Source organism: Epargyreus clarus, unplaced genomic scaffold (assembly GCF_041222505.1).
Source record: "Epargyreus clarus isolate Ecla_fem2 unplaced genomic scaffold, WU_Ecla_fem_2.2 ptg000017l, whole genome shotgun sequence".
NCBI lineage: Eukaryota > Metazoa > Arthropoda > Insecta > Lepidoptera > Hesperiidae > Epargyreus > Epargyreus clarus.
The window spans coordinates 13,022,389-13,040,337 of record NW_027332225.1 but is presented as its reverse complement, the minus strand read 5'-3'; the positions used below and the strand labels follow the sequence as shown (position 1 = coordinate 13,040,337).

Genomic DNA, 17,949 nt, shown 5'->3' with positions numbered 1-17,949 from the left:
ATGATGCTGTCATAGTCTACAATTCTGGTAGTTCTACATATTATAAATTTAGACGGCTATAGTAAATTGTAATACATAGTTCGCATATCTTTACTTTCGCATTTTCATGTAATTTTGCTCAGGATTTTTTAAATTGTACCGAAAAATCTTAATTTTCAATTCAAACCTGAATCTCTAGCATGAAATATTATATATTGTTACTAATATATAATATTCAGTAAGTGCTTACTATACAATGTAGTCAAAATATGAGCATAATTTACCCAAGAATATCCCGAAGTATTCACTTCAGGCTTTTAAGTTTCCACCTCGAACATAAGAGTCTTTAGCTAATTCGACACCGCTACTGAATTTTCACGAATAATTAGTTATACCTACAGAGCAAGGACCTTTCGCAGGGAAGGGCTACAGTCATTACCCTATTTCGACGATGACAAGTATTTATCATAGCTTAGAAGTTAGAGCCTGTCGGGCCGGCCACTTAAAATAATTAGTTCAATTTCAAACCTTTCTCTGATTTCACAATTTGAACATTTGCGTAACAGCGGCATTACTTGTAGTAATAATTGTGGGTCTAAGTGTACGCTAAGGTTTACATTGTTATTTGTTCAAGTTTTGTATAAGAGGTCTAAACAAATGGGTCCAAATATTGCTCTATAACACTTAGTAAAAAATAAATATCATTTCTTTAATACGTTTTATTACGGACATGTACGTATGCAATTGCATGTTTGCTTGTTCAAACATCACTTTTTATAATATAGGAGTAGCAGACGAGCATGTAGTCCACTTAATGGTAAGTGATTACTGCCGCCCATGGACATATGTAATCAACTCCAGATAGGATTAGATATTTCTACCTGAGGTCGGCCACAGATGCGCCTCTACCCCTAAGGTTAAGTTGGAACGCGTCGGAAAAGTATGTCTCACACTTAACACTTAGCGCTTAACACTGCTGTTATGAGACAGAAATAGGTGTGGCGGTGGTGCCGTCGGAGTCGAACCACAAAGGGTGCTACCACTTTTAAATCGTAGACCACTCGTGGACCATTTATTTTATAAAATCAAACACTACAACTGTAAAAGTCAAAAGCATTTCAATCGAATCAATGGGCCATTGGTGCAATATTTATTCAGCTGATTGAATGGCCTTAAAGTGAAACACCAATCCGTTATATGTTCCACTTCCACGATACCTGTACATCGAAAAATACGTAAAAAATACCTTAAAATGATTGTGAAAACTATATTGATGCAGTTACTTGCTGTACGGTTGCGTTACGACAAATGCTCCAATTTTTCCTATCAAAGATTGAAATTTGTCAATTTCTGCCTTCTAAAATTAAAACCCATTCTACACTCACAAACCTACACTAGGATTTCCTACATCGTGGGTGTTATAGATACACACAGAGACAAACACATAAATACCCAGACCCAGAAACCTAAATTCATCATTTAGATATCTGTGTGGCCGGGGATCGAACCCGGGCCTTCTGCAAATTAGACCGGTATGGTGACCGCTCCGCCACGCGGTTATAGAAATTGTCAAAAATTTATTGTTAAATTGGACAGATTGGTTTTTAATAACAGTACCCTTACCAGGAGTTTTTACGTTTCGACAAATATGACTGTTTTGGTATTTGTTTACGTATTTGCCCATACAAATTCCAATCAGCGCCCCTAGCGGATTGTGTCAGAACTAGGAAATCGTATGGGCCAATACGTAAACAAATACCAAAACAGCATATTTGTCGAAACTTAAAAACTCCTCTGGTAAGGGTACAGGCGTCAATAACATTCACATTGATAGTAAAAGATTGATAGTAAAAAGATTGATAGTAAAAAGATTGATAGTAAAAGAGAGGAGAGAAAGAAGAAACATTATTCTAATAAAGTGAGGGTTCCAACTCAGTAACTAAGGGTGCGGAGGACTTCGCTCCAGGTCCTTAGGCCTAGGGCCTTCAATTCTCTACAAGTCCTGTTTAATTAAACCTCAAACAAGGTCACAATTTATTTAGTAAGAGGCACTTTACAGCTTGAAGGCCGTCACATTTGTAATATAGAAAGGTAGATATGGTAGGTAAGGTAAAGATAGGTAAGGTATAAAATTTAGGTATTGTCAAAAATTGGAAAATTAGGAACAATCACGTTTTTAATAATAAATTATTGATCTACTCAATGTTTTAAAATGCTTCAATGTTTTTTCATCATCATCATCATCATCAACCCATTACTGTCCCACTGCTGGGCACGGGTCTCGTCTCAGAATGAGAAGGATTAGGCCATAGTTCACCGCGCTGGCCAAGTGCGTATTGGTAGACTTCACATAAGGTATGTGAATATGTGAAAACTATTTTTTATATTTCCAATGTTTTTTGAAATTGTCAAATCCCGATCTTTAGTAGACAAAATTGTATAGATGGTCTATAGGCGACAGTAGATGAAGATTATATGGATAGATCGTATTGAATCACGTGACTGGCTAGTGAACAGCTCAGCGCAGGCTTAACCGAGTTAGGTCTACGGCGGGTCTACGCTGGCCGTCTGGCTCCAGTCTGGCCCGCGCGGCTGCGTGGGCTGGACGTGCGTGGGCGTCTCGTACACTAGTTTACTACAAAATCTACACTAGAATTAATTATCCTTTTAACTGAATAAATGAAATGGGAATTTATAATTATGATTGAAGGTTTGTGAATGTTTTATAATAGTTTTATATATGTATACGTTGTAGAAAGTTTCAGTAAAGACTATATAAGTTTCATTTACGCAGAGTACACGGGTTCAAGTCCGACTGAATAGATACTGCACGAAAATGTTTATGACAGATTTTTATGGACAGAATAAACCATAAGAAGCTCAAGATATATTAACTTTAAAACTTTGCTTAGAAGTTTCAAACTATTAAAAAAACGTAAATAGCGTCACAATAAGTAATATCGATACCAGTTGGTCTACATTGGTAAAAATGAAGAGAAAACATCAATATCTAATAACCAGTTCAATACAATATAGGCAGCTATTATTACATCCATTTAATTGGACGTAATAATAACAGATAGAGCATTTGTCTACGCACCGGTTAAGTCGGTTAAGCCTACTCATAAAGTTTTAAGGTTTCCTTCCCGTCGCCACGACTTACTGATTCAACTATTCGTTCAATTTACTCATATACATGTAAGCTTATCACATATTATATGAAACATGTCTCTGTTGCACAGGAATATGTATTGTTAAAGTTTAATATGTAATGCAAAGGGGGTAGAGCTCCTAGTAATTGTACTATGGTGGCTACCGTAGGGTTGTTGTAGGGTGACAGTGCTCCTGGCAGGTCTTCTCGTAATGGGTAAGGGTAGATGACATGGATATCCGGATGCAGGTCCGGACCTCCCTTAACACAGGCGAAAGGTATTCAAGACGGTTTTTTTTTCTTCGCTGACACACAATCTTTTAAGATTTTATTAAATATATCGGGTGTAAGTTGTCATCGAGAGGAAAGGCAGAGTCAGGGCCCCGCACAAGCCAGGGCCCAGCTTGCAAATACCTTATCGACTATATTGGTAAGTAATACAATGTGTTCCTAGTTCCTAAAGCCGTAAGCATCTATGTTGGACCTCATGTAGTTCGAATTCGAAAGTTCAAATCTTCAAGAGCGGTAATGACCATTAAAATTCAGGTGTCCCACATGCTACTAATATAGCATAATTATAGTCTGGTTCGAAACTGCTATTTATTTAATTAAATATTGGTATTAAATACGTACAAAGTATTATCAACAAGTAACTTTTGATAGCAATGTGTGTGAGGTCACAAGGTGTGATTTGTGTATGAGGTCACAAGAATCCGAGGTCCATATTCAATATTCAAGGGTTGCAGTGAACCCTTAACTTTATGGATACTGTTTGTGGGGCCGTAAAGTCAACTACTTCCAGGTTTTAGGGCGGCTTCACCAGAATTTGCATTTATTGTAACAATTCAAATTCAAGCATTACATTAGTGAGTGAGGAGTAATGTGTAGAGAGAATTACGAGTACAGTGCGCAAACTGTAATGATATGTTTTGTACCTTTTCAGTGATGAGCACTAGCGGTCCTGAGGGCCCCCAATCCCAGTTGCTAATTCTTCAGACTAAAAAGCAGTGTATATGTAATGTGTCATGAGCTTAAAAATGGTCGCCGGGATATGTTAGTGTAAAAAAGGTCACCCAAATGAAACTATCACTGAAATACTGGGGCCTCCATTCAAATTTCCGGGCCCCTGACGACATTAGTCCACCACTGGTGATGGAACAGAAGATTTTACAGAATATGGTAAATTTTTAAAATTTCTAATTTTGAATTGTTTACATTACAAACGAATGGATCAGTTGTGAAGGCAGTCTTGTAATGTAATGTTTAAAGTCGTATTGAACTGTTATAAGCGAATGCTTCGGTGAGGAAGCGCCTTTAAGTTTCGAGGCAGCGTGTAGGTCCCGTAGACGTAGCGTAGATGCACAGGCGTAAGTTGCAATGTAATATGGTGAAAAATGTGTTTTTGTGCTTAACATTACGGTTTGAATAATGATATCATCAGTGTTAGTGTGAACACCTACTGGTATACTCGTATTTTGACAGTATCAGCAGTACTAAAATTTAAATGTCGTAGTCGTAGACTTATACCCTGTATCGTGTTGGGTGCAATGGTCCGTGGTAAGGCAGACATTTATATATATAACGAATAAGTGGCTGTGTAATTATGTAATTGATTTATTTTTAACTTTATGTGATATACAGTTTTAACTATGCCCAAACTTACTAGTATTCTATTTTGATGTATATTAAAAAGTAAATAATCTCATAAAACCACTTAATGATTAATGACTTTATTACTAGACAATCCTGGGTGAATGTCCAGAAATTTGTAGCAAGTGTAGAAATAGATACATTAAATCATGTCATATTATTATGTTAAACTTTAAATGAAAATGTTCCTCTAAATATTTTAATCTAATAAAACAATTACCTATTTCTCATTTACGTTGGAGCTAAAGAGATGAGAATTCGAATATCAACATTTGTAATTAACCTTTGTTTCTTAGATAATCTTAATTAAAATACATTTCTTAGATCTAAGGTTGTGTGTGTGGGAAAGGAAAAATAAAAGAAATTATTCGAAATTTATAGTTTATATTAGATTTATAATAAGATATGTAGTCTACAAATTTCACAAATTTCACAACGTTATTTGAACCTAAAGCGTCTACCATTTTATTATGAAAATAAAATTATCGAAATCACTGGATCTACGTACGACGGGGGCTGATTTTACGCAACCATTATTTTTTAAAATATAATCTAATAGGCAGTTTTTTATTCTCGCATATCTTTACATGAGTAAGTCAAAAACTAATAACGGTAAAAAAATAAAAAAATATCAATTCATAAAAGCAGCCCCCCGTGAAACCAAACAACGTCGTCCGATACATATACAATATTTATTATCGTTATATTTAACTAGAGTTATACAGAATAATGATTCCTATGAAATATAATTATGCATTTTTTAAATTTATTCAATAATATAATAATAATAATAATACTTAATAAGTATTAATAGTTAATGGTTAGTCAATATCGTTCTACAAACTACTATAGTTTATAATAATAATGAATGAAGTCGTATTATTTCTTTATCATTTATTATTTAAATTTATTATTATTCGATATCATAACCACTAAACGAGCATACGCAGCCTCGGCCCGCGACACGGGCACACGTAATCACAAAAAAACATCGTCAACACATAAAATAATAATTAATCAATAATAATAATCGTACAGATAAAAATCATTCATAAAAACATTACAATAAAAATCTAAACATTAAAACACACTTAAAACAAACATTATATTAATATTATCATAATCATAGTGTGTATTATCATTTAAGCAATAATCGTATAGTCAAAATAATGTGAGCATGGCTTGCGGGGAGCGGCCGGGCGGGCGGGCGGCGGCGCCTACTCCGCACTACCCCGGCATTACCTATCCTTCTGTCCTAGCCCCTATCCCCTATTCTGCTAACTCCTAACTCCTATCAACAACACATTAGCTAGCGGCCGCCGCTCCGCCCTCGCCGCGCGGCCCGCTCCCCGCGCCGCCCGTCCCGTGCCTATTATATTATTACGATATCTTAATACTTTACGCTACTACGTTAGGTAAGCTTTATAAATTTTCGATTTGTCATTTACGCTATTAATAATAATAATAATTATACAACTTTTTTTAAATTTTATGTTTTTTTTCGAAATTCTATCGTAACATACCTCGACTCTCTCTGAGGCGACGAGCGCGGCGGGCGCTCGACGACCTAATAAAAAACGTTCATAATAAGAAAATATATCGTGAGTAACTCTGCCGACTTACGATAGGTACGGCGCGGCGGACGGGCCGTGCCGGCGAGGCGCCGACTTTGGCACCAGGATTTCGATTACGCGACTTATATTTTTTTAATATTTTCGTAACGATTTAAGTAAAAAAGATCGGTCCCGGACGAGGCGGGAGCGGGTGCGGCGCTTCGCGGCGCGGTTTACGATAGGATGCGAATGGCCTGGTGCGCGGGCGCGGCGCACGCGGGGCACGGCGCCGCGCTGGACGCCAGGCGCTGCGCGCACTCCAGGCAGAACAGGTTGTGGCCGCACGGCACCAGCGCCGCCGCCACGCCGCGCTCGCCGCACACGGCGCACGCGCGCGCCGGCGACGCCGCGGGCGACGGACGCGGCGGACCCCACGCCCACACGCCGCCCGCGCCCGGCGACTCGAACGACGGGGACTCGCCCAGGCCCTCGTCGCGCTCCGTCGACGACCAGATGCCCAGCAAGTCGCCGAGACGCGCCGACGAGCCCCCGGACGAGCACGAGCCGGCGGACGAGAACGCGGCCTCCTGCTCGGGGCGCAGGAGCGAAGCTAGTCCGGCGCGGTACAGCTGCGCCAGCGGCTCTCCGTCGGCGGGTGCCGCAGCGGTGCCCGCGCCTGCGCCGCTGGTCGCGCCCGTGCGCAAGGCGATGTGCGCCTCTATCTCCTTGCGCGCCGCTTCCACGCTCTCGGGCAGGCCGGTCACCTCGAACACGGGCTCGCGTTCGCGCGACGGCGTCACGATGTAAGTGTGCGTCGTGTGCTGAATGCGCTTGATGGTGGCGCCCTTTGGGCCCACGACGAGGCCGACCACGCGGTAAGGCACGCGCACCTGCGCGGTGACGTGTCCCGGCGCGCCGGCGGGCGGCGGGGGCGCGGCGCCGCACTTGCGGGACGCTCGGATCTGGGAGAAGTGCTCGGCGGCGGAGAGGATCTCGCGCTTGGCGCGCGCGACGTCTTCTTTGCGACCCGTCACCACGAACACGGGTTCCTCACCGCGCACCGGTGTCTTGATGTAGGTGTTAGTTTTAGCTCGCAGAGCTTTGATCTTGCATCCTGAAACAAGAGATGGAGTAACTTAAAAATCATTCGTCATAAGACTGGTAAGTTTGGATTTGAATTTTACGTGCTGGAATTCATGAGAAAAATATCTTTTCGTAAAGAAGGATACGTGGAGCAAAAGATTGAAGTGATTTAGAGTATAAATTCAGCGAAGAGATCTGGTGCCCAACGCAGGCCTGTTTCAGATCAAAGATCGTGAGTAAGTACTGCGATGTAACCGCTCGTAGCATGATTCGATAGCGAAGTGAAGGCCAACGGACGTACGTTTCGTCTGCGGCGAGGCTGGCAGAGGTCTGTTCGCGCCAGCATGGTCCCAGACGGCCCGCCCCGCGCCCCGCCGGTCGTTGTCATGCGGTTAGTGGAGCGAATACGTCACTCGACGTCTGCTCGTCGCACGCGATATACATGTTTTACTCGTCACAAATGTACCACGTGGTCGATGATATTTTTAACGATTTATTTTTAAAAGTATGTTTATTACGACTTATTGCATGATGTTTATTTACAATATGGATAAAGAGTATAATATGTGGGGAGGTGAAAGTCGTACACGTGTTCCCGGCTCCGCAGATTCCTTCCCGCACTGGTGTATAAGTTAGAAATGCGGCCATCCCGCTCGGGCGACCCCAATGCGGCAAAACATAGCGTGTGGAGTCCTGGCCCGCGACCGAGCACGCCGCGACCCACAATCGATACCACCATTGTTTTATTAAGACGCTTGCAGGACCTAATTTTGATTTTTTTAACAACTTTAATTTTATTAGTATTTTCTATCTCAGATATTAAGTCTGTCATCACTAAACTAATCAAGAACTAGGCGAACTATAACAGCCATCTAAACGTAGATGTGGTGAAACGTAGTGGGTTGAAAAGAATAATATTCTGAAGTAGGGACATATTTCATTGGGACCCATTGTCGTTATAATCCAAAGGCGTATTCCACTGAAACCCCAACTATTCATACTTTCAGTTGCTCCTTCGGGGTAATAAATTCATTTTGCGTGAAAAACACGTATAGCCCGAGCCGTTACAAATGGGAAAAGCCTATATCAAATCGAGGGTAGTTTTGTGAATCACAGGTCAGTGACCCGGAGCGTTAACCTGCTATTAGTCACTTGAAACGATTTTACTTACTTTTCCCACAACATAGAGTTGAAAATTGGGTGCGTTTAACGCACTCGTAGAGGAAAAACAAATCTTTATTTAGTTTGAATCTTAAGTAAAAGTATTAAGGTGTGAAATTGGTCGATCGCATCGGTGATTTTGAAATAATGGATGGGAATTTATGGAGGTGGAAAATGATCGTTTTTCGACATGACTTAGATTAGGCAGAATGTACCCTGGCTGATTAATATGCTGGTTGTTTGCGACGGGGAATAAAGTTTTAAGTATTTTAAGGATCCATTGGCATTTAAATCAAAGAAAACATTTAGTAGAGTCATCATAAGTTCCGTTTTAGTACGGATGGAATGGGTAATACAAATCTAAAGAATCTTTGCGAGAATGGTCTCAACATTCAATTCAATACTTCGTTTCGAGCGTTCGGAAAAGCAAAGGAAATAAAATGAGTATTTTTCAAAATGGTAGTGGTCCATAAAGAAGCTTAAGCCCCCGTTCGGCGCGGCTCGGGCTGGCACCGCGCCAGCTGCACGACTATCTCGACAAATTAACAGCCGCCTTTCGGCACTATTCTGTACGTTTAAATACAGCTTGCAGTATTCCCTCGCAACCCCAATTTGCAAGAACCTGCTAATGCTAACAGATCTCTTGCATATTCCTGTGAGCCTGGTACATATTTGCTTTAGGCTGCATATAGAAGCTAATCTGGTTTAGGCGTATGAATAAAAGCTACAGCGCAATGTAAGCCAAATAAAGAATCGATTTATGAATTCGTGTTGTCCTATGCTACATCACCAACAATTAACTGTATCGCTGCTGGGCACGGGGTTCCTCTAAGAGCGAGGAGTTTAGGCTATAGTTCACCGCACTGGTTAGGCTACTGAAGAATTAGTAGACTTCACACACCCTTGTGAATATTGTTTTTAAACTGTCAGGAGGTTTCTTCACCGTTTACGCAAGTGATATTTTGTAATTTATTGTTTATTTTACTTTCATCCTAGATGAATCTGTAGTATTTTCTGTCAATTGTGTGTACGTTCAATGAATACTTCATTCCTATACCTTATATGTAGTGTTGTTTGCGTACTATTAGCAGATGAGTACAACTGCGAATACAACCATTAAAGCATCAATTCCATTGTAGTTAATTGAACTGTATTTACATAATTGCTTCGGCGTTCAGATCTGCGCCGCTTGACTTCAAAACCTAACTTTAACAAAAGGCAAATGTAGTTTTAGAGGCAACTGAAACCTTTGATCCTGTAATTTGATGCTCGTAATATTGAACTTGCAAAGATTGTCTTAGCTTACTTTATCATGATTACTCACTATATTTTGACTATACTCTAAGTAGATAAGCATTTGATAGTGATGACTTAGTGGTACGAATTTCTGCAACTTAATTTTAGGGTCGCAGGTTTAAATGCATCTCTGACCCTTCCAAGTTGGTACAACGGAAATTTAACTTATAGAAAACATCGTGAGGAATCCTACACTCTTATGGGTTTCCTAATACTATATGTCTATCAGTCCAATAGCATAGTAGATTATGGACTTAACCCTTTCTTATTCTAGACCCTGGATCCAACAATAGGATAACAATTGAACGGCCCTAGAACTTTAAACTAAGGAAACGGTAACAGACCCGCTTTAAATGTTCTACAAATAAGGCTCTGAACGTCTTAGACGAGTGATCCGCGTTCAGGCCTTCATAAACCTCGTGCGGAATGCCTGCAATAAAGACCGGGTAGCTCTATGTAATTCAATTTGTAAGATTTTTAGTTTTATTTCCCGGGAAAAATACGTTCTTGTGAAATATTACTTATTTTAAGAAGAAAGTGCGGGTTGAGATTTTTATACGAAAACTTTTCTTAACCAACGATATAATTTGATGTACTTTTAATTGAAAAATAAGATCATGTTTTATTCTCCGAGAGGGAATAATAATACCGTATTTGCTCCATAACATTTAAAACATCAGGGAGAGAATGTTAGGCCTTAAAACGAAGCTATCCTAAAAGTAAAAGAAAATTTACTGGAGAAGCCGCGAAAAAACCTAGTACTTTATTAACATAAGATTGCCGCTAATAAAATACATTCGCACTAAGAAACATTAGCCTTAATCCAAATAACATTTGACGATCTCTGGCCCTAATTAAATGAAGAGGGATTTACCATTACCGAAATTTAGCCTGTATGTATCCTGTTCCCAATACATGCCCTATCTCGTACACATAACGTACACGCTCAGTACGCTTGATTTATTATTCAAGAGCGCCAGGTCCGCAGATCTAGATAACGCACGCACTATGTGAGCTCCGAATATGCTATATTGCGGTGGTGACATCCACGATCATTAAATTGTACACTATCTATTTACCAGATTGCTCCTTTATATCTCTTTGTAACTATGTATTATATACACTACTTTAAATTACAATTCTAGAAAATTTTCTTACCAAACAAAAACAATTTACAAAACCTAAATATCTGATAGCTCTTTGTGGATTACTAACCGTAAAAGGGCTAGAATAAAAAGCCGCTCGAAGCGATATATTCATTTATCCGGCCCCAAATTAAATCAAAACAGGTTCGTGTTACTCGTAAACTCGCAAAACTCGGTTCCAGTTTAATAATTTTAAACGATATCGAAGCACGTTCGTGTACTTTGTCCTTATAACTTAAATAAGGTTACCTTATTTTTATTTGACATCGTCCCTTCCGATTTCGTAGTATTAAACACATGCTATGTTCTCATTATAATCATCAACCCATTACAGTTCTATTAATAACTTTGGATATCCTTTTAGAATAACCAGGGTTTAGCCCGTCATTCAGTTCGCTGGCCAAGTGCGGATTAGTAGACACTACATGTCTTGTAGTAGACTCTACATGATGTAGTAGACTCTACATGATGAGAACATTATAAGAAATCTAAAGTACGCATGTGTGAGACACAAATCTTTACTATTGGGTTATCAATATTTCAATGTAATATCTGTATTATAGGAAATCTCAAAAAAATATTAAAAGAATGGTATCCATATCCATATCATACTATGTTCAATGTCTACTATTGTCAACTAAATCACTATGATAATTATAATAAAATTGTCTGATATTTTATTACTAAAAATATCATAAAAATACAGTGAGAATAAGGTTAGCGAGATAGAGTTCCGCATTACGTATATAGCTGGTGCTACGCGTCTACGACGTAGCGGACAGTGCACTCTACGCCGTAGCGAACCGGGTCAGCGCTCCCCATCCCCCGCTACGCTCGTAGTACCCAGAGCATTTTTATGATTAACATTTTTTATGACTTTTGTTCAGCTCAAAATCAGTACGATTTTAATAGGATGCCGCAATTTTCAGTTATAGTTGAGAAGCTTTTAATTGCAATTAAAGTGATTGTTAAACAACTATTGCTATAACGATTAAAAATGTTTAAATTATATTTCGTTACAATGGTTTTCAATAGCTAGCATGTAACATTATGTTAGCTAAATTTCTTTAGAAAGTCTAGGCTCTGAATCGAGGTTATTCGAGAGAAATGATGGCTTGACATTGATTTATGGTTGCTTCGCGGTTTGCGCCCCGATGGTAAAGCCCGAAGCTTTAATATATTTAACCGTGTTTATGTAGCTACTATAAACGAAAGTCATTCTCGTAATTTTTATATTAAATTCTTTGTTATATTAGTTTGTACAAGTGTTTGGACTTTGGCTTTAGTTAAGGGTACAAAACTTGCAGTGCTCTGCACTTTATTGCATCGTAAAACTTTCTTATTTACGCAAAGCATTTTACTGTGGACGGCGGTGGGTATATATGTCAATCTCTGTTAGTAAGGTATTTATTACGTATACCTAATTTTTATTTTATATTTTTTATTCATTTTGTACATATTATGAATAGATTGCTATTATATAACTTTTTTAAATTTAAGTAAATGATATTGTGTTAAGACTACTTCGCTTATAGATAGTTTTATTTTTGAAAATTGTAAAAATGTTTTAAAAAACATTGGGTCGACTTTTCGTAAGCGTGATTTTTTAGAACAGTAACAAAACACAGTTTTTAGAACATGGCCAATTTGACAGACAGTGTAATCTGTGCAAACATAGTACGTAACACAGATTTAATGCTGGGACATTGACGAGGGTGGAGAGACTACTTGAGAGGGCACAAATTATCATAATTAACTTGTTTGGGCAACACCTACGTAATGTTGGTTATGACCGCCCCATGACTTAAGAAAATTTACAGCGGTATTGTCATAGCGGGTGTAATTCAGGATCATTGAAATTAATTTTATTAAGATAAACAAAAGATTGTTTTATGATATTAGTATTTTGTTGTAAGTACTTTTAAGTTAAATGAGGGTTCTTTTACATTTTACACAAAAAGCTTTTTTTACAGCTATAGATCGTGTCATACGCATGCCGTGGCAGTCAAAAAGTATTCTTACAATGTGTATTGAGTGATTTATACTTACCGTAATACAACCGCGTGTGCCTGCATAATATTATTAAAATATGTGACTTTGCCTGTCACGGACCGTGACTGACACGTATAATGTCTGTAGATACTAAGGAGGCCTAAACATGAGTCGCGACAAATTAATCTAATGCTGGTTTGATAAGGTGCAGTATATTACAGTCTGCCTATTTATGTAGGCCCATTTTGGGTTGTTCCAATTAACTAGAAGCAACTGATCAAGTATACTTGCTTTGCCAATAGGCCGCAGTATCTAAAACAGCAGGTATTACATAAGAAATGTAAATGTAAATCCCAAAATACAAAAACGGGAGAAGCGAATATTGCAATAAATAAACCACATGTACGTGAATATTTGCGGGAAGTTAAATACATAAGCTTCCTGAAACCGAAAGAAATTCGTAATCCGCTTGCCATTTTGAATATTCTGTGTGGTTATTTTCCAACGTGAACGTATAAATACGTGAACACGCGTACATTGCTGAAGCTATCAAAGTAAAAAAAATATTGAAATTGTTATTTTTGAAATTGGAAAACATTTTGTCCTGAAGTTTTGTTTGTCCTTAAAAGTTTGGCTATTTTATATCAATCCTTCTTGAGTCAATGCCAAAGAACCGTGACGGCGTAAATAATTTCAGTTACAGAAATTAAAGTACCAAGAGACTAACATAACGCCAGAGTGATCGATACCTGTCTGCGCCTACTTTACCCAGATCCCAAAGCGCTAATAACGACGAGCCGCCTCCAAATAAGACTTATTTTTTGTGTAAACATATTTAAATTAAATATGTAAATTTTGCGTATTCTCAATTAAGAGGCAGCAGGTAAAGTACCTCTTCCTTTGATTAGAACTTGCTATTTCAAATATCTTGTCAGTCACGCTGAAACATTCCATTTACGAGGGCTCTCTGATGTGTAGGCAAGTATTCAACCGTGTCATTTACGATCATACTATACCGCATGAATAATTTTTTTATGGTAATTTTGGACCTTCCGAGAGACCAAGTATCTTAAGCATAGAGGAAGATATTTTTATACGTCCATATACGCCCTGATAACTTTTGCTGATGACACTACATTTTCCCTAAGCCATACTTTTCTTTCCGGAACGAACAATTGATAGCGGTTCTCGTAGCGAAAGAAATTCTCAAAGATAAATTACGTTAACGTCTATGATGTAGGAAAAGCTAGGCACAAGTACCAGGAGAACACAAATCAGAGGACGTCACCATAACAACGGCGGCGGCCTGGCTGGGGTGGCCAACCTCGATCCCCCCGCGAAAGGCAAGCTGTTTTCCCGCGCACCCTACACTACAGCTGTTTCCCTATACAATGCTATAGGCGCTTCCTGCCCATAATGGAAGCCTGCGAACGCGTTTTCATCTATTCTGCCTTCTCAATGCTTTGTTGGATCGAATGTATTTTTTATTCCAACCGTGATATGCTTTCGCTGGGAATTAACAACATTGCGTATATTTTTGATAAATGTTCAGGTTTTTATGGGTAAACGGTATAATGATAATGTTGACCATTATTTTATCGGAACGTGAAAAATGGTTTCAGTGTAATGATTTTGGGAGTGTGCCAACAGTGACGCGGCCCGCGTTGTCAAATGACCGCACTCTAGAAACTTTAACCGAGATGAACTCGATATTGGAATCCGACTGAGAACTGTCACAATCTTCATAACAACAAATATTTTAAATAAAGTTTACAAGATCAAAAGTGCTATCAAAGTAAAATATTGTTAATTGACTATCCCACTGTTGGGTAAGGGTCACCTCTCTGAGTAGGGTGTCCACCACGCAATTTTTTTAAGGACTCTCAGGCAGGTTTCCTTACGATGGTATCCTTCAACGCTCAAATAATAGTACATAACGTTAAAAAATCAAAAGTGCTTGTCTGGGATTCGAACTGCGTCCCATACGATTGAGAAGTCTAGTTTCTAATCACTAGGCTATCACAAAAATATTTTTATACATAAATATAACATTTATTCAATAATTATTGTAATTAAATCGGTGCAACAGGAAATTCTAATCGTCCTATTTATAATTTTAAGAACAAAACATAACGAGCACTTTCTCACGCGAACTAGAAAAGTTAATTCGAGCGTCTTGAGCGGAGGGAAGTGTCGCATGCGGTAGAGTTTCCTCGACGCGTGTGTAGGCAGCGCGGGGCGGGCGCGGCGCCGCAGGGGCGCGTGGTGTCGCACCCCCGATCGATACCGGTCAACGACCCCGCCGGCGGCCGCGACCGGTGCATTGGCAACCCCTGGCGGCCACTCGCGATCGCGAATAACCCACATTCGCTTCCCGCTCGCTAATTACGCACGCGGTGCGATGAAATATGCATTGTTTGGATTCGGGTCACGTCTGCCGCGGATTTAAAAACGATAGCTAATGTTTATTGTTTTGGACGTCGAACCGTAGGTGCGTATCTGAATATGCCCCTGTTTAATTAAATTAACGAGTAAGGATAAGTTTGAACAAGTAAAATAATTCTCGGCCTCAAACTTTTCTCATCGCTTTTAAGTACAGAACTTCTGTTCAGTTGTAACCAACTAAATATTAAAGCGCTAATATGGTAGGTATAAAAATGTTTAAACCATAACTTTTGTTTTTAGAATAAAAATTGAAAGCTAAACTGCGTCCATAAAGTAAAAGATGTGAATTATCACCATCATTTAATTTTAATGAAAACGGTGAGCATTAAGGGCAGGTGCGGTAATTTGGCGGGAAAGAAAATGTCGTTTTTCCTGGTGTTTTCATTCGGCCATTGCACTCGGCTTACGTAACACCAGGGGTACAGAGGTAACGAGGAGTAGGTGCGGCACGTCCGCAAGGCCGTAAGCGCCAGGTGCGTGACACGCGGTTCCGACCTTATCACAATAAACATAAGCTTTTATTTCAAGGACTCGTGGGTAGCATTAATACGTTGAGGAATGATTAATGGTATCTTAGTCTGTGAGGGGATTTAAGGGTGCGGCGAGGGACGAGGCGGGGTTAATCGAACTGAAATTGGCTACGTTCAACGTCCCTCTGACATTTGTTTCAAACAACAATTTGTCAAACGTAACCTAGACGTACTCAGAAGGCAGTCTAGTATGTTGATTTATTCAAATTTCATCACTAATTTGAATGTAAGATTTATTGAAAACATCCAATTCACGAGCGAAGTATCTCCGTACCGAATGTGGAGCGGCAAATGTTCCCCAACTAAAACTTTGTAACTCCAAGCTAATAGCGATCTTGAACTCGATGCAACTCGGTCGGAATTTTAATGGCTTAGACGCAGCGGATACAACTTAGCACTCGAGTAGTGTGTATCAACAGTGTCGAGAACATTTGAAGTAATTAGAGACCTTGTTTCGAAAGCACTAAACGTTAATTTCGTTTATGGGCTAGCAACGACTTGATACTTTGCGCGGGCAGCAAATTGACACGTGGCGAGGGTGGCGTAGGTGCGAGAGAGAGGGTTGCAGGTCATCTCACTCTGATCGCCCGAGATAGACATGTTTCCTTTCCGACGAAAGAGAAATGGTAAGACGAGTCAGTTATTTCGGTATCAGTTGTCCTTTTTGAGGCGTTTCTTGCTATCTTGTGTCGCAAAGCATTGGCGCTGTTTATAGCCGATCAAGTTCATTAGGGCGAACACGGTCTACTTGAATTTATTAAATTTGCAAATTAACTTTACGTAAAAATATACGATAAGTTGTTTCTAGACGCCGATACTTTCTTTAAAGTGCTTTCTGTAATATATTAAGGAAATACGCGACAACACGAGTAAGTAAAACTGAATGTCCGCAGTAAGAAATCATGGATTAGATGCTTAGCCTGTGCAAAAGATAAACATCTGTTTTCGTCTAGACATTTATCTTAGTATCCATGGCTAAGAAGAAACTTATTAGAAAATATTATTTAATTCGTATCTTTTAGTTGAAACTCCTAGCATTAATTTTATTCGACGAGACATTATTCGACGAGACATTAAAAACATTAACTGATGATTCTTTAGGTACTTATTTGATCATTTGGATTGGGTGGATACTTCTAGCATATTCGTCACTTATTCGTCGTCGACTAAAATGAGAAAGAAAGTTTGCCACAGTATCAAATGTTGAATACCCCAAAACGCAATGGCGTTAGCACTGCGGTAATTTCGGAGCTAATGAACTATGAGTCAGGCGGGACGGTGAAAAACAACAATGTCACACCGTGCTCCACATAGCATGACTCAATGCCACACGAGTGTTAATTTTGCCATGTACGCCATAAGCAGTGTGGTTGTGAAAGAGCGGGCACGCGGGCGGCGACGCGCGCGACGAGATAAGTGGCTGGATTATACTTAGTCTTGGTGATAACTGGGTTGATTTTCGTGAGGTTTACCTGCAAGAGAAAAAATAAATTAGTAATGTTACAATTAAATTTAAAAATTTTAGTTATTTTGGACAAGCTTGAAAGTAAATTATTTCCGATAATAAAGAAAGACAAACATATAAGATACGCGCGAAAAACATAAACTTCCTTGGCAGTCGGATAAAAACGAATTATTTTTTTCATTTCTAGTTATTATAACAATGTGTTTATAATCAATACCTTGAATGATAATCAATATGGATGTAACTACTATGATAAAGTAAAATAAATGAAATATTTAAAATATCTCAAATCTAATCAGAAAAATCACCCTCTAGACGCTCTTCAGACTAAGACAAATCACTACAAATTCGGACACACGTCAACCCTAATTAGAGCTAAAACAAATCTGGTACATCTCATAAAATTGCACTCACTACTTAAAGAACAGAAACCACGAAACAGGCTATGAAATATATAATAATAATTAGCCACATTAATAAAATAAAACAAACAAGACTG

General features: G+C 39.1%; 1 protein-coding gene across 1 annotated transcript in view; it reads right to left on the bottom strand.

Annotated features, from left to right (window-relative positions):
• Nucleotides 1-5,144: 5,144 nt before the first annotated feature.
• The window catches only part of LOC140749293 (RNA-binding protein MEX3A), a 75,178-nt gene continuing 62,373 nt past the window's right edge, over nt 5,145-17,949 (bottom strand). The window contains exon 2 of the mRNA XM_073082350.1: nt 5,145-7,447. Coding sequence (XP_072938451.1) covers nt 6,567-7,447 — 881 coding nt within the window. The 3' untranslated portion in view covers nt 5,145-6,566. The remainder of the gene's footprint in view (nt 7,448-17,949) is intronic.